We start from the raw sequence: 27,500 nt of genomic DNA, 5'->3' as shown, positions 1-27,500 counted from the left end.
TAATAGACTACTTTAAGCTTTTGAGGGATATCTATAATTTTCATTCTTCTTAGGCTACATCATCTTCAAACCCACCCATGAATTGCGGTATGAAATCGTACCCTAAGGTTTAGTAATATTAATATGGAAAGTTTACTGTTATTTATGAATTTCACGTTATTCTTTTCTTGTTCAACACCACCAGCTCATCAGACTTATTGTACGTGGCTAAGAACCAATTGGTTACCTAGCAACGGGACCTACAGCTCATTGTGGAATCCGAACCACATTATACCGAGAAATGAATCTCTATCACCAGAAATAAATTCCTCTAATTGACCACGGGTTATTTTCATATGCGCTCATAGGCCTATTCTCTAGTGCGTCTTGGACGTCCTATGACGACTATCTTCGCCGCCATTATTTCACCTTTTTTTCCCCTTATCTATCTTATCTTCCCTGTTTTCTGTGATTTTTTCCCAACTTAAACTTTTCTTTCTTTGTCAGGAAATATAATGATTAAGAGGTTATCCTTTTCCTAGTTTGGAAGTTGCATACAATTTCACAAATCCCTTGCAGTGTTTTCTCTTCTGATCAGCTCTGGGTGGTTGGGACTACTGTTAGAATCACCGTATGAAAAGTGAGGTTTCAAATATCATGCAGTGGCCTGGAATATGAAAGAAAAACCTTTTATGTCTTTAAAGGATGTCTTGTACGGTGACTGACTGTAAGATGAGTATGTGTTCTTAGTGTAGAGATCTCTTAGTGGCTCGGACTGACTTCTTAGTTTCATATTTTGGACGAGGACAGTGACAGTCAGATGGTTCGTAAGAGGTCCCTGAACTGAATGCCCAGAATATTTAGGCCACCGGATTGTATGCAAGATAGATTACACACACACACATATATATAATGTATGTAGGTATATATATATCTGTATATATAATATATATTTAGTTAAAAAGTTAAAGTTCTCCTGTGCTTCTGTAGGCTCATAGGGCAGGCGCTGATCTCATGTTTCTTAGGCCGACAGCCAGTGGGGACAGGTCCCAGTGCCTGTGACACGTGGCCAGTGTGTCGCTAGGTCCACTGTGTGACTCCCCAGCCCGAGGGCTGATACACACACACACACACACACATACATACATACATACATACATACATACATACATATATATATATATATATATATATATATATATATATATATATATATATATATATATATATATATATATATATATATATATATATATATATATATATATATATATAATTTTGTTTTGTTACAAAGGCGGAAATTGACATATTTGAGCCGTGTTCCAACGTCGTCTCACACAGCAAGAGGCCCGAGTTCAGTCCCTTGGTGGGACGTGATTCGGAGCTGTTTGTTACCTTATGCGTGTACTTCAGTGAATTACTCATACAAAAAAAGATTGCACCAGAGGGTTACAGTAGTGTGTGATTGGCTTTGTTTTTGGTCTTTCGTTGGATTTCACGTCGGTAACTTTGTGAGTACATCTCGCCCTGTACTCAAGTATTGTTTTTAAATTTATTTTTTGTGTAATGACGTTTGGTAAGATGTCTGTAAGGTATAACTGTTTAGGTTTCTGTGATTTTGCACACGAAGCAAAAAGGAGTCGTTTCACCTTCTCCGTGTTGATAAGTCACTTTTGCGAGAAAATGAATCGAGAGATATATTTCGTATGTAGGCTATACATACATTTTATAATGCATGTTCGTTTTGACCAAGGTCCTTTAAATTAACTCTGTTTCAAGGACCTTGGTTTTGACACTGTACGTCTGTATTAAACGTCAGAGTCCTGCCTAGAGTTAAGCTTGCAACCAGTTCTTCTTAAGAATTAGGGCGTTTGTGCTCCGAATTTCTAATTGAAACGGGAGGTTTCTGGGTAAAGGGCGCCCACACGACGCCACTTCTTCTTGCGCCAGGCACTTGCCCTCTGGAGTAAGATTGCGTGCCTCCAGTTAAAAGACCCCAGAGGAACTTGCATCATGCCACAAGGTGTCCACACTTTTCAGCTGGGTTGAACAGGCATGTCGGTGGAGAGTATGCACTACGTATTTGATAACTGGTCAAAGGTTATTTCAGACGCAACTAGAATACCAATATCTAACACTTATGTGATGAAAACATCTTTCTTAATAATTTCACAAGAATGTCAATCGCAAACGTAATCCCTGGTAAGGAGAATGAAGCTCTTGAATTTGAAGAAAAGATTCTGTGGCGGGAGCAGCCATTCCTGCCGGATGGAAGACTTTCCATAGCTGCTGTTTGGCAACGGATGACTCGTGTGGTACCCTAACCATTCTTTATTTTCTTTTAACTTGCTCAGAACAAAGTATTTTATACACCTTCTCCAGAACTTCAAAGGCTAGGAAAGTAGCGCTAATTCAGATATAATTCAGAAACGAAACAAAACTGTGTCTGTTACGTATATATTTGCAGTGCCCTTAATGGAAAGAACGGGATGAACTTAACTTTCAGTTTTGTGCAGGCTTTGCTTACTCTGAACTGTCATGAAATATAAGTTTTCATTTACAGCAGGTACAGCCTATAATACTTGATAGATAAAAAAGTAAATGACAAAAATCTGCAACTAGTACGTAGTCTCTGGAAATAAACTTTGCAAATCTCAGAGCAAGTATGAAGATTGCAGGTGGCGAGTGAACCAGCGTTACGATACTCCCACTGGCGCGGCGGTGAGAAACCTTTCCTTGACGCATGACCTGTCATGTCGGGATAAAAAGGCGACGTGTCTGTCGCATGCGTTCCTTGCGCTGTTGCATGCCCGGAGCGCAGAAGTGAACGAAAAATCAAATTTTGTGGACTCGCCCCAAGTAGATTGAAGTGGAACCGGAAGGGTAAAGGGAACCTACGAAAAACCTTTACCCCGTTCAGTCCCCACACGAACAACTTGGGAGGAGAGCGTTGCACTGCGCCTGTGTGAGTCATAGCATTTAAATACCATACATATTATTAGCGTCGCTTTTAACGCCTGGAATTTTACTCCCAACGCTAAGACCAGCGAGGTAGCTCGAGTACGTTGCCTGAGTTTGAGTCAGAGTAAAGTAGGATGACCGAGGGAAAGAAATTTGGGAGCGTGAAAATGTGTAAAAAGGATTATAATTAGGTGGAGTTGGGGATGTCCACATCTCGACGGCTGCTCCAAGGTCGAACCGCGATGTGAGATTTCGACCCCCCCTCTCCCGCCACCGGGTGCCCGGCACCAGCACGGTTCGCTTATGCAGGAGGAACAGCTGTACTTCTCTCCTCCCTTCGTCTTTCGATATCATGAAACAGAGCGACGAGGATTTCTCTAAGTTCATGCTCTGTATCGCAGATGCGGTGTCTTGGGTCTTTTGTTTATGGTGTATACCACTATGTATCCATTTTTTTTTTAAAGTATAGGGCTTTGTAGTGACAAGCGTATCCACAAGATGATAAGATCTCGAGAAGTTAAGAGGACTTGTGGTATTACACTTATATAAGTATATGGCTGACATCTTTGTACGTTATGCCGCCAGACTCATACTCAAGTATCTAATATTGGTGATAAAGTTGTCATCGTTCTGTCAATGCGAGTACTTTTTCTTGCCCAAAAGGAGTAGGCAAAAGAAAAACTGCAAGGTACACTACCGTACGTTCTCTCTATGCGACGTAAGTTGAAGCAAAAAGTATATCTTAGTTTAACCAGACCACTGAACTGGTTAGCAGCTCTCCTAGGGCTGGCCCGAAGGATTAGACTTATTTTACGTGGCGAAGAACCAACTGGTTACCTGGAAGCGGGACCTACAGCTTATTGTGGAATCCGAGCCACATTATGACGAGAAATGAATTTTTGTCACCAGAAATAAATTCCTCTATTATTAACATCGGCGTCAATGACCATCCAAGTCACGACGCCTGATAACTTAAAATCATTCATTCATATCGTGGAAAACTAAACATGAGGTTGCATCATGACGACAAAATAGGACATGGATCAAGTCGGAGCCGCCGACCCTATCATTTATTCCTTATTGCATATCTCGGCATACGGTAAGTGGCCTACCAACGAGGTTTTCCCACTGGCAATTTCCTCCTTGTCTCAAGATATACATACCAGAGAATCTCTCTTTCTCTCACAACCACAAACAAGTGAAAGTTCAGAAGTAATATGCACCTGCGGTACGACGGTCGACAGGGATACGTTAACTAGGCGTTTGTATGACACATTCTGGCAGCAATTCACACTAGTTTTCCTTGCATAACAGAGATGTTTTTGAAGTCACTCGTCTTAATTCTCAGTTTTCTTTCAATCTGTGTATGAGTTTTCGCTTCCTATCACTTCATTTTGAAAGTATATGTGGATAAAGTAGGCGCAAAGGTTCAATCTATTCTTGGACAGCATAACCCTTTTCACATTACGTCAGTTGTGACGCCACCAAGCAGATACGTCTAGCGTGTAGGTACCCCTTTTCACGTGACGTCACGACTCATGCAAGTCAACATAACGCATTTCACATGGCGTCCTAGTCGTGACGTCACCATTCGTGTAAGTCAAGAGTAGCCATTTTCACGTGACGTCATATTTGATGACGTAAGCATTCCTGTACAAATTTCGTATAGGTCTAAAGGAAATAAAGTAAGATAATCGAACGTTCTTTTATTTAAGCCCATAAAAATTAAGTTAATAATATAGACATGTTGTTTGTAAGTTGAACCCCCTCATCACCCTTGTCGACTCTTGTTATTTTTTTAAGAACTTAATCAGTAAAGGCTGCTTAGGATTCTTTGTTCTGTTGGTGGAAAATGAAGGTTCCCTTGTGCTGTTTCTGGATGGGAACATTCTTAGGAATAGTCTCTGAATGCTTATTCGTTTTTGTTCCTGAAACAGCTTTGGGTTGACAAATAGGCAACCCTCTTCAGGTTGTGCTTCCAGTCACCATTTTAGTACGACTTGTCATCTGTTGACTTTGTTCATCCCATGTCCTTGTTCATTCTGTGTGCTTCAGCACTTGAGACTCGAGAGAAATGGCATTCACAATCGTGGAAAGTGAAGTTTCCCATGTAAAACTCGGTGACCGCGTCTATCTATGCATGTGGTCTCAGATTTGGTCGGGAAGTCAAACACACTTTGTATTGTAATTAGGAAAAATGAATGGTATCCGTTTGAAAACAGAATCATAAGACAGGTATTTCAAGTATGTGATAGATCTCACATTATATAGGTCCTATATCTGCTACATTAGTACCATAAATATGTTCAGTTTACTCAAACATGAGATTTAAATGAACTTTCTCACACACACACTCGCACACTCTTTTCTGTTAGCCTCACCTAGTCTCATTCATAAGCCAACACAGTTTGCCAGGGGTTGGCTACTGCTGTGCACAGAACTTGCGACATCTAGGAAGCTTAGTTGAGAATGAGATAGTAGCGACGACTAGTGTAGGTAGAGTTCACCGACAAGGGTGTGGCTGTCTTCTTTGAGAAGGATACCAGTATTCAGACACAGCCCGAAGTTTGATTCATACTAAGATTGTTTTTTTTTTTAAAAGTCTTGACATATTTTCACTTTGGTGCTTTACCTTTAGTAAAGTATCTTATATTCTAGAGAAATTAGTTCCCGAATCTATAAAACGTATGAAATGGCATATGAATTGCTTATGTTCGACAGAATTATTAGAATTTTGACATTTTAGCAGAACCTGGCCTTCCAAGTAAGATCTCTGGTGACACCTAGTGTCAGCAGTATCTAAAACATAACGATTGATAGAGCGTCTTGTTAATCCTACATAGCCGCCATATGATTGGCAGAATGTCGATTTTTTCAAGGCAGATGGCTGCCAACTTTAAAAATAGGCCTATATAACTGATATGTTGGACTATCGAGTGGCTAGGACATTTTCCGGTTACGGTGCTGTTTAGTGATCAATCATGCCAACTGTCATGTGTGTATCACCGTTTGAACAATTCTGCCCCAAAAAATCACTCTACGCTGCCCTCGGAGGGAGCCTGATTCCTCTCTGAATCGACCATTTTTCTTTTTCGACGTCCACGCAGCAGAACATTTTTATATGCATGTGTTCCTCTATGCACAAATGTCTCATGAAATTCGTGCTTGCTTATGAGTGTATTCACCTAATTGAATTTTTTCTGTATCTTTGTTTTCATATAAAGCTTTGATGTATAGGCTACACATTTTCACAAGGACACATTAATGCACTCACATAGGCTAATACTGTGGAATCGAACATCGCTGATAAGGGAAGAATGTCAGGTATCGCGGATGAATGCTCGTAATTTGCCTTGCCTTAGAAATCAATTTTTGTGAAAATGCGACCGTACTTCCATGTTTTTTTGTTTTTTTTTTTTATTGGCAACGTGTCTTGTTGCTAGCTGACTGCGTGAGGGAAGGGTGAAAAGCATATGCTCGTACGACAAATCAATATGTGTACCCTAATTTACATATATTTGCGTCTTGTGCCTGTGTGCTCGTGTGCGTGTGTACTCCGTCCCCGTATGAAAACTTACCCTTTAAATCCGTACGGCCTGAAGTTGCCAGAATCTCTCTCTCTCTCTCTCTCTCTCTCTCTCTCTCTCTCTCTCTCTCTCTCTCTCTCTCTCTCTCGTTTCTAGACGTAATTCTGAGAGACAGGTAGAGTGTCCAGGATGTCCCTAGATAACATTCGGAGAGGAGGATTATTCATAATGTTAATATCTGCCATTCTGGGAAAGAGAGCGCGGGAGAGAATACTAGCGAGGTTTTCGCTATCGATTTGAGAGAAGCAAAGAGAGGGCGAGAGTGAGTATTTGCAATGTTTTATGGCTGTCAATGTTTTCAAGTGGATATTTACAATGTTAATAGTTATTCTGAGTGAAAGAGAAAGATAGTGCGTATATATAGGTGTGTGTGTGTCTGTAATGTTTCTGGTATCGCCCTACTAGAAGGAAATGGTATTTGCGATGTTGACAACCACGATTCTGGAAAACACAGATGAATCGTCATGTTTCCAGACGTCAGGAAGAGAGGCCGTGGGTGTCCGTGATGTTGACAGCCGTCATTCCTACAGAGAATTGGCAGCGTTGCTAGCCATCATTCTAAAAGAAGGAAAGAAGGCATTTGCAGTGTTATTAGCCGTCTTCTGAGTGAGAGATTGGGTGGACGGGAGGCGGTATTGGCAGTGGTTTTAGAAATCATTTTGAGAAAAGGAAGTAATAACTTTATAGTGAGGCCATCACTCCAGGGGTGGTAGAATAGTGATGCCATCCCTCCAGGGGTGGTAGAATAGTGAGGCCATCCCTCCAGGGGCGGTAGAATAGTGAGGCCATCCCTCCAGGGGTGGTAGAATAGTGAGGCCATCCCTCCAGGGGCGGTAGAATAGTGAGGCCATCCCTCCAGGGGTGGTAGAATAGTGAGGCCATCCATCCAGGGGTGGTAGATTATCTTAGGAGACCCCCCCCCCCGTGATGGCACATCTGACTCTGGAATTGAGTCTTCTTCTTCTTCTTCTTCTTCTTCTTCTTCTTCTTCTTCTTCTTCTTCTTCTTTTTCTTCTTCTTCTTCTTTTAACGTGCTTTTTTCCCCATTCGTAGGGTTGCTAGGTGCCAAACCATTTGAGACTCTTGTCTTGGACTGGGGACGCCGCTATGTCGGGTGGATTACCACAATGGCTGGATAACACTCAATTCCACAGTCAGCTCCGACATCAGGTTGCTTTCGACAACTATTAAAACTATTTTGTAACCACATACAGGAGGGTCTTAGTAAGATGATGTACCACCCCTGGAGGCATCGCTTTTCAAGTTATTCCTTCTCCTTTTCACAAAATGCGATCATTCTTTTTCTCAAAATGACCCCTAAAGCCTCCTCCCGTCCACGTAACCTCTCACTCAGAATGATAGCTAATAACACTGCAAATGCCTTCTTTCCAGGAGCTTGCGTAACTTCTTATGAAATGTGTTCACCGGTTGATTATTATTATATTATTTTTTTTTTGTAGCATTGGTTCGAATCGAACGACGGCGGTAGTGCCATAAGACAGAATCCCTATAAGTGTGAGTGACGAAGTACAGGCAGAAAGTATATTTTACATTGGGTTAAATTCATCGTACTCAAGTTTAAGGATTGTGATTGAATTGAAGAGGGAAGGTTTCCGATTTTAATGGACTGGGCAGTAATTTAGAACCAAGTCCCCTCGATTATGTTACAGTATTTGTTAGCGCTCATGCCATCGCTTATATATATATATATATATATATATATATATATATATATATATATATATATATATATATATATATATTTGTATGAAGGGTATCTTCCATACCCTGCAGCTATTGGTAAACGTCTGTTTGGTCGAGTTTATACAATAATTTGTTTCCATTTTGATGTGCCGGAAATCGACATAATTCGATTAATTTTTCATGCACATTATTTCGTGTACACGTCACGAAATTCTGAACTGAACGCAGATGGGTTGGAGTGGGAAGAGGGTGGGGGTGGGGGCGATGGAGCTTCTGAATTTAACCCTTTTATCTAGAAGCTAGGTCGAAAATGTTTTTGGCTATTAGTAAATAAACTGACAACACGGATAACTCTGCCACTCGTAGCCTTAATGAATTCGCAACCCCAACAGTGTCCTGTCTTCAGAAAACCAGGTAATTTTTCATTATTCGGAAAGCGGAGGTGATCCGAGTCTGGTGGAGGAGGCAGTTCGTCCCAACCATCTTAATAACATTCCGTGGACTTGAAACCGGTGCCTTCAAAGAGTTTTTAAGTCTACGCCGGAATCAAATTCCGCTTGCCATGCAAGAGACTCTTCATTAAACGAGATCACCAATAGATTGGTTGATCGATGACATCAACGTCCCCTCGGCGACGATCACCCGGCAGCAGAGAGAGAGAGAGAGAGAGAGAGAGAGAGAGAGAGAGAGAGAGAGAGAGAGAGAGTGCAGCCGGTCGCTTAGATACCTGCTTCTACTTCCGCAACCTGCCTGTATGGCACGGTCTTGCGCCACCACCTTGATATTTTGGAACGTTAAGGTCAAATCCGTGTTTTGGCGTACTTGTGTTGCGTCAGGCGCTCTCGCGCGGGAGCGTTTCGGTATTATAGCTTCATCAAGGTTAGTTTTTTATTCCGGAGCAGCAGTTGTATGCAATCGCTTCTTGTGACGCTAATACGCAACTTGGATTTGTTTTTTATCGCGGAGACGCTTAAGCTAAATGGTAACTCCTCTCTCTCTCTCTCTCACACACACACACACACACACACACACACACACACACACACACTCTGTCAGGCAGGGTCCTTGTTTAGCTTTACGAGTGAGGAGCGAAGTTCGGAAAAATGAGCATTATTCACTCTAACAAAATTAACGTTGCAGGGGAAAGGTAAAGCAAATTTATATCTTATATTTAAGATCCGCCAGTAGTGGAAGTTTGTTCGTCTATTAGACCAGAATCAGTTATAGGAAAAAGAACTGACTCATACCAGAGTAGGAGGTTAAAGACAGAAGGCGCCTCACTCGTAGCTCTTGACTTTGCTCTTAAAAGAGTGAACAGCTACGAACTGAGGGTTACTTTACAATGAACACACACACGCACACACACACACACAGTCCCTCGATCTCTTGATTCACACAAACGTATTCACTTTCACTTTGTTTAGTGTTATGTACCGCCCTCCACGGGGATAATTCCCTCTCCGGCGGGCCCAGGTATATACGTCTTCAAAATAAGATGCTTCTTACATTTGATAATTGTCTTTCAATGTTTTCTCGTCAGTATCGTAGCTGCTGCAGGATAAGGAGAGTCTTTAGTTCCTTTTTAAATTTGCTTTCTTCGTGTGTGCTTTCACTTCAGGCGGTATTTTGTTGTTGTATAGTCTTGGTGCGCAGTGTATACAAATGCTCTCTCGCCTGACTTCAGGTTGAAAGTAAGCGCAAGGGCCGACGCCGATCCGGTAATCTCTCTGATGAATCGGAAATTGATTTTTCGTTAAGTGGTCAGGATGATCTGACCAACTTTTCGAGTAAATGCGCCGCCGGGATTTGATAAGGCTGGGAATTCAACAGTAGAAGATTTCCAGGTTTGGTTTTGCATATCCAGCTGGTCTGGTGCGAGTAGCTATGCTTTGCTTTTGTGATTTTGTGAGTCTCTCTCTCTCTCTCTCTCTCTCTCTCTCTCTCTCTCTCTCTCTCTCTCTCTCTGAAAGGAAATCCATTTCCATCCTTCAAGCGGCCCCTTTTCCGTGTTTTTTCCTTTCTTTGATCTTTGTCGTATCCCGTTTTCCCATCCCCCTCCTTTTTCCTCTTTGTGTTATCCTTGTCCCCTTCTCTCCTCCTCCTCCTCCTTCGATTTTTCCCTTTCCCCTTCACTCCTCTCCTTCCTCCGTCCCCGCATCTTGGCGTTGGTCCTCCCTTCCTTTCCCCTTGCGCCCACTGAATTGACCGGAATCCTGATGGGAGCTCTCCTTCACCCTTCCCTCTGGCCCCTCACCTCGCTGCCTCCTGATTCCTCCTCATTCCTCACCCTCCTCATATATTCCTATGGTACAAAAAGATCAGCTCGGTATGAAGGTGAAAGAGGGACGTGGCCGTAGGATGGGTGTAGGGGGAGGGGGAAGGAGGGGGGAGTAGGATGGAGGGGGAACACGAAGGTAATGTGTATGTGGCAGGAGAGTATGGACGGAGCGAGCGAGCGAGGGAGGGCGCACTTTTATATTGGAAAGAAGGGTGTGCGAGTTTTTGGAGGGAAGGGGGAAGAGGTTAGAATGGACTTTTTTTTTTTCCTTTTTTTTTTTATCTTTAATCAGGAGGGTGAGGTAGGCTGCTGTTTGGATTAGGTTCATATGTAGCATCTATAGTGCAACAAAGGACACGCCAGACGTTGCCTAGCTTAACGGACTTCTTGTTTTCTTGTAACCGTGTTATATTTTGGTGCTCGCTGTGAGGCTTTCGATTTGGACGCCTTCTTTATCATTGTTCTAGTCCTTTGGAGTCATCGCGATATTTTCTGCCCAGCGAAACAGAACATTTCCCAACTGTCATCCATAGTTGATTGCAATGTACATATGTAAAGAACGTCTCTACTCGTTTTATGTTTAATTCAGAAATCGTTTTACCAATGCCTCGAACTCCTCTTTGATTTGGGATCTCGGGTTGTCGTGGACAGCGTCGATGCCATCAGGGCGAGGGAGTGAAACAGCGGGCTCAGTATTTCCTGTATTCCCCTTCAAAGAGGTTGCCTGGGGGAATAGAATAAGCGAGAGAGAGAGAGAGAGAGAGAGAGAGAGAGAGAGAGAGAGAGAGAGAGAGAGAGAGTGTGCTCTATGTTTTGATTTTCAAAGATTTGCTCAAAGAACTCGAAATGTATTCGATTGTTGGGGTGATGCTGGATGGTTTACTGAACGTTTTCGTCTGCGGTTTTTACGATTTGTAGTTATTAAATTTTTTTTTATTTATTTTACCGGGTGATTCAGAAATGGTGGTGTTTAATGTTCTCCTGAGGGTTCTTCCCTTCTTGCCATAACTTGCTAGTACAAATTTTTCGTTTTAGTGGACAAAAAATGGAATAGAAAATATGCAAAGGCGTGATTTGATTTCATTTAGGACTAAAGATAATAAGTCTCAAACGCAGGAGCATCATGCTATAGGTTTACCCCTTTTGTTACTAAATCTTAAGATCCAAAAACATTATGCATGTTTTAATTTATTTCAGGGGTTCAACGTCCATTTCTTTTCAGTTACTTTTTGTATAATTTCCTAGATTATATATATATATATATATATATATATATATATATATATATATATATATATATATATATATATAAAAAAAACTTGTGTTTGCAATCTGTCTCCTGTATTCCTATTGTTCAAAGGCAAGGGCCCATTGAAATACTAGTTAGATATCACCAGATGACTTCAAATTGACAACATTCAGTTCTATCCAGAAGCATCCTTAGACTCATAGTGAGCACCAGAAAGTGCAGATTTATTTCTGACGGTGGTGAATTTTTGATGCCGGATGCTGATGAAGAGGCGGAGGACTTAGAAGCTGCCACATCAGGGGCAGAAGTACCGTCGGGCAGGCAGCGAGCAACCATCAGCAGGAGATGGATCCAGGGAGAAGCGCTGGCTCCAGGAACTGGGAGAGAAGAGGCAACAGGAGTATGGAACATGTACGTCAACATCAGCCTGTGTGTTGATGAACGCAGGACCACCTGCCAAAGGAGGACCTTGGCACTGAGAGGGGGGGTGGGGGTTGCAGTAATACAGCACTATCTATTGAGTTAACCCAACATCAGAATATTGGGCAAGCAAGGAGGGGCGGGCCAAAAGGGAGATGACAGCAGCAGTGCCGGCAGGAGCTGCTCTACTGAACTGAGGCTCCAGTTTGTTTGGAAGAGGGTGAACAACTGAGGAGGCAGTGGGAGCAGCACGAGAGAGAACTGACGACTTGGAGGCCGAGGAGACATCATTGTCATCAGTTAGCAATCATTTGGAATTTTTTTTTTTAACTTGTATGGCTGAAATGTAAAGACCACAGATGCAAACGCAGGGTGATACTATGCAGTTGATCAGGGTCTTTGGGAAAACTGAACATTCAACTACCTGAAAGCTTACTGGGCGGGTAGAGACATTGACGTTGAAGCATGTACGAAAAACAATGCTGTTTAATAAAAACTTTACATGTAATGAAAAGTAAGATAATCTGTTGAACACTAGTTAGCAAATAACAAAGTATACACCAAGTATACCATCACAGTACATTATGAAAAATAAAGAAAAGCATTAATCGAACACCAAACAAAATCCACAATAAAACGACTCTAAACAAGAGTGGAAAGCAAGAAAAACTCTGCAGTTGAAAGATAAGAAAAATTCTCAAAAAGTACTTTCTCTAGCCTGTACTAATCACTCGATTTTATCACCCACAGGCGATTCCTAAGATTTTGGGAAAACAAATAACCGCAGAAGCCAGATTGCAAGGCAATCAACAAGCAGTGAATTGTGACAAGCTTGAAAGTCAGCCACCAAGCAAAACCCCTTACCAGACTTGGAACACCGATACTTGCTCAGAGGCGTTGTAATACTAGACCTAACACTGACCAGCTCATGGTTGAGGTTGAAACAGCTGGAGGTCCTTAACCCCTTCACACTATCAAGCCCAGCACACTCATTGATACTCATGAAACCCTTAATCTTATTTCCACAGTTCTCGAAATAGCCCCATGCACTTTTCAGAAATGGAAAAGAATGAATTATGTACCCTTTCACCATATGTCAGAATGTCATTCCCCTCCCCCCCTTTCCAAATTTGTCTGCCTCAAAAGGTGCATTCCAAACAGTATGCAACAAAATACTAACACTACCACACAAGCTAGTGGAGAGGAAGCCCAGCGTGACCTCTCAGTAGTTCGGACTGGTGCGCACTGCGTTTTGTGTGGTCCTAGAACCAGTTTGAGCCTGCAAATCTGTGGTAGCAATTCCCCCCTGAAACTCTGAAATTAATTATGCATACTCTGTACAGAAAACTCGATTGCGCCGAAGAAACTTCGGCACAATATGTACTTTTTATTAAACCTGCTCCGTTATGTCCATTGAAGCACTGTTTAATGTCCAAGGTAGATTTAAAGAGAGAATGGCGATCCATATTGCAAGGCGATATTGCATATAATAGGTGACAGGTATTGAAGGACTACCTGCAATGCGTTGCAGAATCATGACCTTATTTTCACTGTCTTGCACGTTTAGCACACAATGCTCCTTCTCATTCAATTGTCCTTCACCAGGCAACACTCTCCATCGATTCAAAATTTGCCGTCGTTGAATGTGGACTGATGCTTGGCCACTGTACAGATTTGTTAGCATGTTTGGGAGTTCTCGAATAAAAAAGTAAATTAATAAATAAACCAATCTTCTTCTTTTAACGTGCTTTTTTCCCATTTGTATGGGGGTAAGCACGATGCCTTCTTTTTGAAGGACTTTGATTTGGCTTTGGGGTAGACTTTGTAGTCTCGATCGGCTGCCCTCCCTGTCATCGCTTAGACCCCGGGAGCGTATGTACATGTGTTGTACCAGTCACCAGCGCCCTTTCTCCCAGCAGCGAGGAGACGTTGCGCGGTTAGGTCGATAGTCGAGACGTGTGAGGTGTCTGTTATGTTTTTAGAAGACGTTGCAGTGGCTTCGTTTGTGTGTGTAATAGTTTGTAACACCCATTTGCTTTTAAGCAAACCTATCCGTTGCTTACATACATAATCCCGGGGTGTCGATTATTAAAAATGTTACCTGGTAACCTATACAAAAAGGTGTACAGTACTGGAGTCTTCGTTTTGGATCAACCTTTCTCTTCTTAGTTCAGTAATTTAGCTCTAATAGAGTGTTTTTTAGCTACCGTCTTTGTTCACCAATTATAATGAGAAAAATGAACATTTCTCTCAGTGCTGGAACTTTTAAAAATGACTGGTGAACATTGTGGTGTACTGGTGCTGTGGTTTGAGGGTCACCCACTCAGTTTTGTATTTACATTTACTTAAATGCTGAGACCTTTTGCGAATATTTGAATGTCGTGCATTTAAAGAAGAGACTTGCATTTGCCTTACGGCTGATATTTCATGGGCGTCTTTCATCACCAGAGAGAGCCAGGTGTACCAGATATATATATATATATATATATATATATATATATATATATATATATATATATATATATATATATGTATATATATATATATATATATATATATATATATATATATATATATATATATATATATATATATATGTATGTATGTATGTATGTATGTATGTATGTATGTATGTATACAACATAAATGTCTGTTGAGGACCAGCATTACCCTTCATGAAGCAGTGGACGAGATAAGAGTTTGCTACCACGAATTGGGGAAGGGATATCAAGGAAATTTAATTTCAATAAGTGAATATTTTCAAAGGTTGGAACAAATCATTTAACGTGACCATCGCTTAAATGGCTGCTCCTCTAAAGGCATATAAGACCGTTGCCTGTTGTTTCAGATTTAGCTTGCCTTGTGCCAGCACGGGCTCTTGCTCCTAAGTTAAGTTAAGTGTACCATAGTTTAACCAGACCACTCAGCTGATTAACAGCTCTCCTAGGGCTGGCCCGAAGGATTAGATTTATTGTAAGGTGGAAGAAGATTGCACTTTCATTTTGTTTGATCAGTATTGTAAGGTGGAAGAAGATTAACTTTCATTTCGTTTGATCAGTATTGTAAGGTGGAAGAAGATTGCACTTTCATTTTTTTGATCAGTATTTTAAGGTGGAAGAACGTTTCTCAATGCAAAACTAGCTGAGTTGTAACTTTTTTTGAATACTGTTGTAACTTCTTATATACAGAGAGAGAGAGAGAGAGAGAGAGAGAGAGAGAGAGAGAGAGAGAGAGAGAGAGAGAGAGAGAGAGAGAGAATGGTCGTAATTCTCTTACTGAGGCCTTCTTATTGACAAAGTCAACCCTGCTTATCATCTCGTCCTTGAACTCGGTAGAAGGTAATGTGGATGTAAGGCAGTTCGATTATCTGTTGTGCAATTTTTCTTTCAGAACAATCAGTTGAGGGTTTCAGAATGACTTGATGTTGGACTCTCTCTCTCTCTCTCTCTCTCTCTCTCTCTCTCTCTCTCTCTCTCTCTATTTTAGTTTCAACGGTTATGAGCAAGTTCGTGATAGCTTGTATTTTTTTTTTTTTTTGGCGAACTCGTCGTGACGTAATATTGTTAAAACGAGCTTAGCCGTCATTATTTAATGCTTACTGTAATGCACCAGGAAATGACAAAAACGCATCTGTCACACTAAAGTGGTGTATTGTTGCAAAGTATGAATTACAAATGAATCAAATTTTTGCTATTTATAAATCGTGGATTGTTGTTCATTTCGTTTATAAAAATTCCCTCAGTGAAGAAAAACGTGCTGGACAGAAAGAAAATTTTAGATATTACCACATCAGAGTTGGGTATTATGCATAGTTATGTCATTACTAGTGCAGTTTTGCTGTCAGAAATGACGACTGCGGTATACACATATACATGCACCGTAGATAAATGTATAAATGTATTCCGATATGTATGCACAACGAATGTAAATGATACAATGTTCTTATGATGTAAAATTGCGGATGCGCACTAACAAGTTGCCTGCTGTGCGTGAATAGCTCGTGAAACTTCTATCTTACCACACGTCCCTCAAGGTTATCGGATTTATACTATATTATATATGAACGGCCTGTTCGTGACCGTCAAAACCACAGCGAGATCGCTAACGAGGAGATGCGTTGACGACGAGCTAGCCTGACACCCATTCCCCGCCTCTTACAGTGCAAGAAAAACTGGGTTGAAGTCAAGTGATATCCGTCTTCGATAAAATAAGATGAATGGTTTGAAGTTGAGACGAGCAGAAATCTCTCGGCCAGCATTCCAAGTTTCTGAGGCACTTAGCTGATTCGCTCCCAGGCAAAGCAAACTGCATGATCCAGAGAAATTGAAGTGAATTATTTAAACAAAGAAAAAGAAACTGAAAATTTTAAGTTCGGCTCGCCCGGACTCAAATCAGACCCCAAAAATTAGATAACGACTCTCAAACGACTCACAGATTCTCCTGTCTAAACGCAAAGCCGAGGAAAAGTTAAGTATACCTTAGTTTTACCAGACCACTGAGCTGATTAACAGCTCTCCTAGGGCTGGCTCGAAGGATTAGACTTATTTTACGTGGCTAAGAACCAATTGGTTACTGAGCAACGGGACCTACAGCTTATTGTGGAATCCGAACCACATTATAGCGAGAAATGAATTTCTGTGACCAGAAATAAATTGCTCTAACTCTTCATCAGCCGGCCGGAGACTCGAACTCGGGCCTATAGAGCATGTAAAAATAACTCACGAAGCCTAATATGCACGCAGACTTCACAAAATGAAAATGTTCCTGACTGGATTCTTGGACATGAGGCAACAGCCTGCAGGGCCTGACCACTCTCCTGCAAAGTTATTAAGAAGACGAGAATCCTTAACAAATAACGACACTGAAAAGCACTCTTCAAGCGAGCCATTACTTGCCCAGTACTAAAATTCGGTAGTGAAAGCTCTCCCCGGGAATCTGACTGGTCGTTGTTATCTTCTCAGCCTAAGATCTTTGAGAAAATTTCAAGAAAAGCAGTTGTAAAATGTTGAACTGGTGACGGCTACCTGTGTTAGTTGATCAGTCAGTGTTGAGGATCAGAAACCTATGATCAGTTACCGGAAATGGCATTGCTAAAACCTTTGGTAATTTTTTATTACTTTTTTTATTCTTATTTAATAAGGTCAGTGAAAAGAGCCTGGCCACACAATTTCATCTAAAATCTGATGCTTCAAGTATGAGGCAATAAAGCAGCATTCAAACCAACCCAAGTCCTATCATGTGCTCCACAAGGAGCAGTCCTCAGTTTGGTTATTTTTATCGTATTGATGGGTGATAATGATTGCAACCTGCAATAGTCAATTAAATCTTTATTTGCTGACGGTTCTCACGTCTCAGTTAGTGTGGACTTAAGAAAATTACAGGCAGTTTCAAAATGAAGTGGACATCGGGGTTGATTGTGGTCCAGAGAAACAAACCATTCCGGTGGGGACGATCCCGTAAGTGGAACTGAAATATCGAGACAACTGATCTGATCCATTTTCAATACTGTGAATTCCCCTTTGTAAATATTTGAAACCAGAAAAAGGGGATGTCAGAGGAAGTACAATAATGGGTGTCGTTGTTTTGGACCACACATCTCCACAGGAGAATGTTTTGCGTTACCACCAGTGGCTCTAAATCCGATTCTAACACTGAGTTCCAACCGTTTTACCTGATGTATGAAATATATGCCACCTTAGTGGCAGTGAAGGAAGTTTTAACTAACTTAGAGAGATTTAATAATTTTCGTTGATTCGCGTAACATGTTCCAGCCCTCGGTGAATTGTGCTACCAGAAACCCTCTTGTTGTAAGAACCCTTGAAGACGTGCTTTTATATTAAGCTGATGTTTTACAGAAGCGCTTTTGTGCCACAGTAACCAGGAAGTGCTGGAAATTAACAGGTCAATACTCTCAAGGTGTACAATAATATGCTTAGGAGGTTGAGACTGCCTCATGTCGTATTAAGGATACATTTGACCCATGGATTTTTAATGGCTGGGCAACCCTAGCCATTTTCTGATCACTGTTTGGTCCACTTGACTATGTACACTTGCTGGGTGAGTGACCCAGTCTCTGGGAACTCGAGAGATCGTTTCCTGTCATCTTTATGATGAAGGTTATTTGCCTTCACAGCAGACTTCTTAAGAGGGCTTTGTATAATATGCTAGCGACATTTACAAGTTTTTGGAGTGAGCAGTTTTCTGAAGATTTCATCTTGTAGCATTTGTTTACCTCTATCAATTTCTATATCTTTATCTTCTCAGCTCAATCCCTAGTGGGGGTCGCTGGTTTTAATGATCATTCTCCAGGTGTTTCTAACATTCACTGAATGTCACATTCCATAATTAGTGTTGGCGGATTTTTTTACGGGTGGGTGCCCTCCCTGGCTCCAATCCTCCCTATTTGGGAGTTTTAACTTATATTCAACTGTTGATATGAAATTTGAAAGTATTTGCAAAGCATGAATGGACGTGAATGTTACGCGTTGTGTTTCTTTTATTGTTGGTGATTTTCACCATTGGTCACCATAACCATTGCGAGACCGCTACGGCATGAAAAAAAAAAAGAGAGGGGAGCTCGTTGTATGTAATCTCATGGTCATTTGTTCGAGACCGCCATGGAAAAGAGCTTGCTAAATTTGAAGCTTGTGGTGATAATGGCATCCAAAAAGTGCGTGGAAACGTAGGAGGAGAGGTCATTGCGGCTTCTGGAAAATGAATAATTATATATTTATGTATGTTCGTTTAGACCGACAGCGTAATGGCGTTCGTTGTTTTATGTAGAGCGATCATTATATTGTCTAATTGTCAACGTGGTGGTGGACATTCAGTTTACTATTTTCATGTTTTTTATTTGTGTACAAATAAGAGATACTATTTTTTTGGAGAACTGTGTCATGAACAACACATGAAAATCTATACTGCAGGTAAGCTCGTGTAATCGTTATTTATCTTTCACATAGAGCTGTGGATGTATCGGAAGCAGAACTTTCAACAGACTTTTCTTCTGTATTTGCAGACACCTAAGAGATGGAACCTTAGTGGAGAACTGTATCATGGATGGCGCGCGAATCACCCTCCTACCGTCCGTCGAAACAGGATTACTGGTGAGTTGCAGCCTCTCGTTTGAACTCTTGTTTGCCATCTTTCTCTAGCGATTGCTGGCTGGGAATGAGCTTATTTTTGTATTTTTTGGAAGGACTTTAGCTCCCATGAAGAGACTGAGTATCAACCTCTGTTTAAAAGATTTAAAGTTTTGTATTTTTTTTGAAGGACTTTTGCTCCTATGAAGAGACTGAGTATCAACCTCTGTATAAGCGATTTAAAGTTTTGTATTATTTGGAAGGACTTTTGCTCCCATGAAGAGACTGAGTATCAAACTGTATAAACAATTTAAAGATTTGTAATTTTTGGAAGGACTTTTGCTCCCCATGAAGAGACTTGAGTATCAACCTCTGTATAAGCGATTTAAAGGAATCCTTAGTCGTGTTAAGAAAAGAAGCTTCGTGAAGGAAAATGCAAATCATTTGAAGCTGTTGCATGGTAGAGTTAATATGGAGGTTGATAAGATGATTATAGAAGAATAAGGAGAAAGTCAAACGAAAGATTTGAAAGATTGAAGAAAAAAAAATTGCACTGAAGGAAGTAAATGCAGGGGTCGATGTGCAAAGTGAATTGGGGTTCCATGGCATTAATTGTTGCATTTTGAGGTGATGAATGTAAAGGATTCACCAAAGCCAGATCTGAAAGACGCATGAGTAGACAGAGTTTAATGGTAACTTAAGAATGCTTGGGAAGTAACTTCTGAGGTTTGAAGGAGGTCATTTAGAAGGTTGAATAATTGAAAGTGTCAGTAAAGGTGGCAAGATGCTGCGGTATGATGATGTCAGTTGATTGGCTGGTCAAGATTTGTAAGATATGTGTAGGTTAGGGTTTTCGACTGATAGTAATAAATGATATGAGTTAATAGCGGGTGACCAGTAAAGATTCAGACATGAAATGTATTCTCTCGACGATTGTTCGCAGACAGTTGCGTAAGACGTTCAAGAGTGACAAGAAAAAGCTTTACATGTACCTAGAGAAAGCTTTAGGTAAAATTGGTAGATGCGGTGGGGATGGTGTTGAGAATGTGCCCTCTCTAAAGTAATTTTGAAGAAGAAGACAGCGAAACTTTTGTTAGGGCGTTTAGATGGGACAGCGGTTTGCTGTCTGGAAAAGTGGCTGTCAGAGGAGGGCGTGCAGTCTCCAGCAGAGTAGAATCTGGGCCACGCGTAGCATCTGATACATTTAGGTTTAAGAAAGGCAGTGTTTACATCTGCATTACTTTGTTTTGTAACTTTTTTCCAGTGTATCTTTTCAGTATTTTGCCAATTTTTTCTTACTCTTCTCATTCGTAGAGCCGAAGCTTCCGTTTTATGGAAGACTGCCTTGCAAGTTAGTGGCCCTTGAGTCATATATAATGGAACTATTTGTTCATATTTTAATAACGAGCTTGATGGCGCGCGCTACGCTACGCTGGAACCCGGCGCTGCCCGTCACGTCACCCCTACCCTCCCGATCCCCTACTTATCCCGCCCCCACCCGGGGCGAGCAAACTGGTTTACAGGAGGAGGGTGTAAGTGTCATGTCTCCCCTACCCTCCCCATCCCCCACTTGGATTTTATCCTTGTAGATAGATAAATGCGAGATGATGATAATCATCATAATTACAGCAGAGAAAAGCTGTCAATTTATGGCTAAGGAAAAGTGGGCATGAGTTGCCCTTTTGGGTGGCTGATGTTTACAGATGTTACACCGTCAGCACGCAGTGTGTAGCGGACCTGCACTGACTGGTTCAAGTTTGAAAGTGTAAGTGTGATTGATTACAATAAGATGAAAGGAAAGGATCTCGGAATGAGTGACACAAGGGGGTTGGTAGGATCTCTACAACAGAAGAGATATCTGAAGGCCAGCCTTCCAGGTTAATAGAGGAGAGGTGCAAGAAAGGGAAGGTGTGGCCAGTACCAGGTAGGTACTCGCATACTGTTTGGTCCATTGTTACCAGGTTTTACCCGACACGATTTTACAAAAAGTTTTGTGTGCGTGGTTTTTGTAGGATTGTAGTGTGTGATTAAATGATCTGTGCGTTATTTTTCTCTCGTTTTCAGGTGTTCTTTTCGTGTTTTTTTATATGGGAAAAACAAATTTCCGGCTTTGATGGCCATAGTTACGATAACGCCAGTGTGCGGAAATTTATAGGGTAAATCGGCGATAGAGGCAATGCGTACCTGACATAGGAACAAACAACAGATCGTGAGAACTTTGCACATCGAGCCATGGAGACCGAAGTGAAATGGTTCAAGGCTTACATAATCGTCATGGACACTTGAACACTTGGTGTGCTCTTTGTGCGGAAGGGATAAGGAAAGATTCAAGGTTGGTCCGGAGCTGTTGGATTTGGTAGCTTCAGTGAAAGAATTCAGGAACGAGCAGGCTGTGGGCTACATGATAGAACCACGTTTGTAGACGAAAGAGCAATGTTTGGTTTGCAGTTATATTATCACTATTATTCGAGGAGGACCCATTTGACCTTTCTGTTCGTTCGGGTATTCTCCAAAGCAGCAGAATTGAGGAAACACAGAATGAATCTGTGAGTTCTTGACTATTTCCACCTAAAGAAGACCATGGTCAGATGCAATGATTACTGGGTGTAACGAACAGACGTGTAAAGGATCCATAATATACCACTTGTGACATTTCTGCTCTCTCGAGTTACTTTCAAATTGCAGGAGATGCTCGAGTAAAGAAATAAGTCAGCTCTCAAAAAGCTAATTTGATGTGAGCATCGGGAAAAGGTTTTTTTTCATTAGCTGGCCCTCTTTCGTGAATCGAAACATCACAACAAAGACGTTATGGAATCTTATGCCATTACTTTTATTACCTTCAGATATTTTTCGGCGAGCCTTTGTGTCAGGTGTGAATAATGTTATTAAGCTTCCACATCGCTCGGGTGAAGTATATTGTTTTTGTCCTTATTACTAAGGTGAAGTATACTGTTGTCGTCGGTGTTATTCAACTTAATCTTTGCCGCATGCGGTGTCTTGTTTTCTTCCTCGTTATTATTATTATTATTATTATTATTATTATTATTATTATTATTATTATTATTATTATTATTATTATTATTTCTTCAGACCTCCAAGGAATTTGGCAGGGAGACATCACAAGATATGTTTATTATTATTATTATTATTATTATTATTATTATTATTATTATTATTATTATTTCTTCAGACCTCCAAGGAATTTGGCAGGGAGACATCACAAGATATGTTTATTATTATTGTTATTGTTATTATTATTATTATTATTATTATTATTATTATTATTATTATTATTATTATTTCTTCAGACCTCCATGAAATTTGGCAGGGAGACATCACAGGATATGTTTATTATTATTATTATTATTATTATTATTATTATTATTATTATTATTATTATTATTATTATTATTATTTCTTCAGACCTCCATGAAATTTGGCAGGGAGACATCACAAGATATATTTAGTATTATTATTATTATTATTATTATTATTATTATTATTATTATTATTATTATTATTATTATTATTATTATTTCTTCAGACCTCCAAGGAATTTGGCAGGAGACATCACAAGATATGTTTATTATTATTATTATTATTATTATTATTATTATTATTTCTTCAGACCTCCATGAAATTTGGCAGGGAGACATCACAAGATATGTCTATTATTATTATTATTATTATTATTATTATTATTATTATTATTATTATTATTGTTATTATTATTATTATTATTATTATTATTATTATTATTATTATTTCTTCAGACCATGAAATTTGGCAGGGAGACATCACAAGATATATTTATTATTATTATTATTATTATTATTATTATTATTATTATTATTATTATTATTTCTTCAGACCTCCATGAAATTTGGCAGGGAGACATCACGAGATAGAATGTATATTCGAAGCAGATGATTATGACGTATTTTGAAGGTTTAAAGATAGCCAGAATCGGTTGCGAACATCCAAATATATATTTCACTGAATCTCAGATTTCAGTCGCATGTTACTTCAGAGCCGTGTAGCATCTCCGAAACTGTCGATTGCATGACGCAGATGTCGACTGATTTTTCTCCCCCTCCTTTTTTCGGGGATAGGGGGGGAGGGGGGGATACTGAACAGTAGAACTGGAAGTGGCGCTGTTCGCTTCTGCGCTGAGCAGAAAAGGTCAGAGACTGATTTGAAAATGGTCTTGAAAATTTCGGAAGATTGGAAAGGAATAAGAATTGCCCCAGATTTTCTGGCTTCATGGCGTTTATTAATCGTCACAGACGATTCGAGAAATGCCTAGTTATCGTTGCTAATATCAAACTTAAATCCTCACAGCACTTCTTCGTCGGATCTTTCTTGAAACTGGACGGGAATTGACATAATGTTCTCCTGATAATTTGACCTGGATGATTGTGACACGGACCTATTCTCAAGGTCACGAGGTCACAAAAATGACAAATTATAAAAACCGAAACGTTCGTCATTTTAAATATGGTATATACTGCTTTCAAGCAGGCTCTCTGTCGACATCCAGTCACTTGTCACCTCGTAGCCTTGGGTTATCTCCTCCAGAAACCATAAAACCGCCAGCATCGCTGCTTGTCAGTCAAAGGCGCTGGTTTCCACGCCCAGCTGAAAGGAATGTCAGTTATGAAAAGATTTTCCAAAAATTAACGTATTTGTGACGAGTGACTCTGATGACGTCAGTCCGAACTCGGGATTTTTGTTTTAATATTTGAGAATCAGAATGTTATCTGGAAAAGGAAGCTTGAGCATATGTCGAATTATTATTATTATTATTATTATTATTATTATTATTATTATTATTATTATTATATTTACGAAGTATTGAAAATTAATCGCTGTGTTTATAAATGTTATTGTTTTTGTGGGTCACTTTTTGTGTACGGTGTATTAAGGTCACGCTTTTTGATATGCATGTTATTCACTTCAACTGTTAGCATTTGAACATCATAATCATGAATTTTCCGATCGTAATGGGAAAGGGGACCACTTTAGTTTTTCACTTTTAAAGGAAAGCATGAAGTTATTCATCCCCCTTGACAGATGACGGATATGCTTCACGGCTGCATTAAGGAAGCATGTACAGTTATTTGATTAATGATACCAAACAGTCCAGGCAGTCCATTGGAATCACACTGTTAAATGGCCAAATACTGATGACCCGCGTTTTATTTCATTTTTATTTTATTTGGCTGAACGCCTTTTTACTCTTGAAATACGTGACCTCCGCCCCCGTATTTCAAGAGTAAAAAGGCGTTCAATCAAAACTGTCCAGCTGCAGTTGTATTATAAAACAACGAATTATTTAAATAGTAGGTTATGACCATTGGTTTTCTGTATGTATTTGCCCAAACGGCAAAATCTTTAGTGCTTAAATGGAGGATTTTTTTATCATAGAAAATACTGAGTGCTTACTTGTATGCTCGTCTCATTCCGTAAAATCATTCATGTTGAAATGCAGGTTTCCTGTCTTGGAAACATGGATTGAACGTCATTGTTGTTGTGTCGCAGATGATTGGAAATCTTGTTAAGCATCTCCGCAGGCCGTCTGTTACGCGTTAAAATGCGCGTTGATTTGGCTTTTCTCTCCTTATTTTCTCTTCCCGGTCACTTTCCTCCTCCTCCTCCTCATTTTCTCTCCTGCCACAGCCTCTCGCACGCCTCACCTCCCTCCTCAACTCTTTGTTGTGTAGCAGCAGCAGCAGCAGCGGTGGCAGCAGGTGTGACCTTGGCCAGAGACCTCGCTTGGTTTATGGCTGCAACCATTGCTATGCTTATTTCGAACATTGTTTCGTGTTGGGCCTCTTCCGGGGTTTGCGCAGTGTTTGTTGTCTGGGCTAAATGCTGTTAATCAGCCCAGTGGTCTGGTAAAACTAAGGTTTACTTAACTTTTAGCTGCCTCTGACAAAAGGAAGGAGCGTACATTCGGTCATGAAGTAATCTGTTTCGATATCAGCCACTTGTTTGGGTACTGAGTAGAATCCTGATCAGTAACTGAAGCGTTTTCGTTAGGTGTCTCAGTTACACATACGGGCAACTTTCGGGAGACCTTATTGGTAAGAAGGAAGAGAGATGATGATCATGACGCTTGTAGTAATGCAAGAAGGCGTACATCAAAGAGCATTGAGCCCTCTGTATTGCAGCAGTTTCCTTACATGATTTTTCCCTCGGCGTTCTTCTTCTCTCGGTAAGAGTCGGCTTACACAATTTTCTAGGGTGGCCAGTCGTTGTTTCAAGCACCCGTTGCTTTTCCCAATGGCTAACTATGGTTAATATAATTGTCTATGTTATCAAAAGGTGGCAGAGTTATAAAACATGAAGTTGCTCTAATCAATGCCAATACAAGTTTGAACACAATACTTTGATATTCAAATTGTGCCGTGAGAACTACATTCAATTTTCAAAGGAAAGAAGACTGGAGCTTTAGATGCCAAGTAATGGTTATTTCGGTAACCAGATGCACGAGTAGCTATTACGATTTCTCTTCCTGGAAAGGGAGGGTTTCTTATAATCATTGTGTCCGCCTTCGAAAACGCGAGTGAAGAGAGTAGTTTTGAAAGGGGGGGTGAAAGCAGACTTGCTCAGGTGGCCGAAATTCCCTGAACTCTTATGACACGAGATGACGCCTAACCGCGTCCCTGAGAATCGAAATGAGGTTCCGGAAATGGCGCCTCGTTCTCAAACCGGTTATGGAGTTGGTGTTCCAGCGGAGTCAACAACTCATGCAGATACCGCGGGACTTTATTTATTTATTTTTGCTCTTCCGTCTTGTGGACTTTGCTGTTCTGTTGTTTGGCAGCTTTTTTCTTAAGTTCTTCGTCCTCTGGCCCGTTCCGTAAGGAGGTAGTCATTATAAATCATAATAAATGATGAAAACGAGTGAAGGTGAAGATGGGTCTCGGAAGATGATATATGGGTCTTTGCGGTTTCAAACTGTGGGAGATGATCTTGGATGCTCCCGTCACGTGATTCGAATCAGAGCTTTCAATGCGGCAACACCAGAGCATTTAATGGTGCCAGAAAACGAGGTTTTCTTCTTAAAATAAACTTAGTCTATCAAAGCATATTTTTGAAATCAAGTTTAGAACACTACATATGAAACAAATCGTTGTCTTTTTAGCATTTAGAAATAGGCTCTGCTTAATGTAATAAAAATAGAATTATCTCCTTGCGGATATTAATAAGAATTTTTTGGCAACTTTTGAGAAGCTGCCCTCGAAAAGAATACGAGTTATTTATCATATTAATCGTTTGTTGATATTTGTTGATATCGGTTTCTGTATCTTCTAAGAAGGGCTTATAAATCAAAAGTGACCTTTATAGAGCTAATATAGATTTAAAGGATATCTTAAGAATTTAAGGCACATCATGCCTATTCTCCGAAACTTTGAGGGCATACATCAGTTTAGGCGTCTCAGTAATTTCTGATATATTGATAAGTAATAAGCTATGGCATCTGAGGCAAAACTGATTGTGGATATTCATATTACTGGATTAACAATGCAATGCAACGCATTTAGTTTACGGAAATATAGGAGTCAGTGCCCATGTGTGACCCGCATCCAGGACTTAGGTTTGTAGCGAATGATTATCCGAGTTTCGTAATTGACACAAAGTTTATAAATAAGTGCCTTATGATTTACTAAATCGAAAGCAGCACTGAAATCTATTTGAATTACTCTGCACTCAAAGCCCTTATCAAGGTCCCCTTGCAAATGGCAACTCAAGTCTAAAAGAGCGTAGCAGGTACCGAACTGATTCCTATATGCATATTGACTGTCAGCTAGCAATCCTTTAGATTCTACGTACTTACTCCCTGTCGTTCCCGATGGTGAATCAGCGTCTGATGAGTGACACACTGCACTAGCTTCCTTATGCTGTGGCAGTATGATAGGTAGATCATACCGGAAAAGAGTGAGCTACTACCGTGGGTATCAAAGGAGTTAGGCGTGTAGAGAGGACAAAAGCATAATCATGGTCTAATAATGTGTAGTCGTGTTAACGTTACAAGCATAAAACCTGTCGTATATAAGACCTCCCATTTCCTTCTTGCATACAATGTCGCTCATTATCTAGCTGAAAACCAAAGGAAACTTGATGTAGAGACACCTACGAAAGTTAGAGGTCTGGTCCTCACCACGATAACTGCATTGAAGTGACGAGTACTCGTGTGTTGAGGTGGTCCCTATACCGCCTTCAGGATGGTGCCA

General features: G+C 40.4%; 1 protein-coding gene across 1 annotated transcript in view; it reads left to right on the top strand.

Annotated features, from left to right (window-relative positions):
• Positions 1 to 27,500, top strand: part of LOC136848845 (midnolin-A-like) — a 205,575-nt gene that overhangs the window by 18,701 nt on the left and 159,374 nt on the right. The window contains exon 2 of the mRNA XM_067121629.1: positions 19,197 to 19,284. Coding sequence (XP_066977730.1) covers positions 19,197 to 19,284 — 88 coding nt within the window. The remainder of the gene's footprint in view (positions 1 to 19,196; positions 19,285 to 27,500) is intronic.

The sequence above is a fragment of the Macrobrachium rosenbergii genome, chromosome 19 (assembly GCF_040412425.1).
Source record: "Macrobrachium rosenbergii isolate ZJJX-2024 chromosome 19, ASM4041242v1, whole genome shotgun sequence".
Classification (NCBI taxonomy): Eukaryota; Metazoa; Arthropoda; class Malacostraca; order Decapoda; family Palaemonidae; genus Macrobrachium; species Macrobrachium rosenbergii.
Note: the sequence above shows the minus strand (reverse complement) of the source record. Positions and strands in the feature narration are given on the sequence as shown.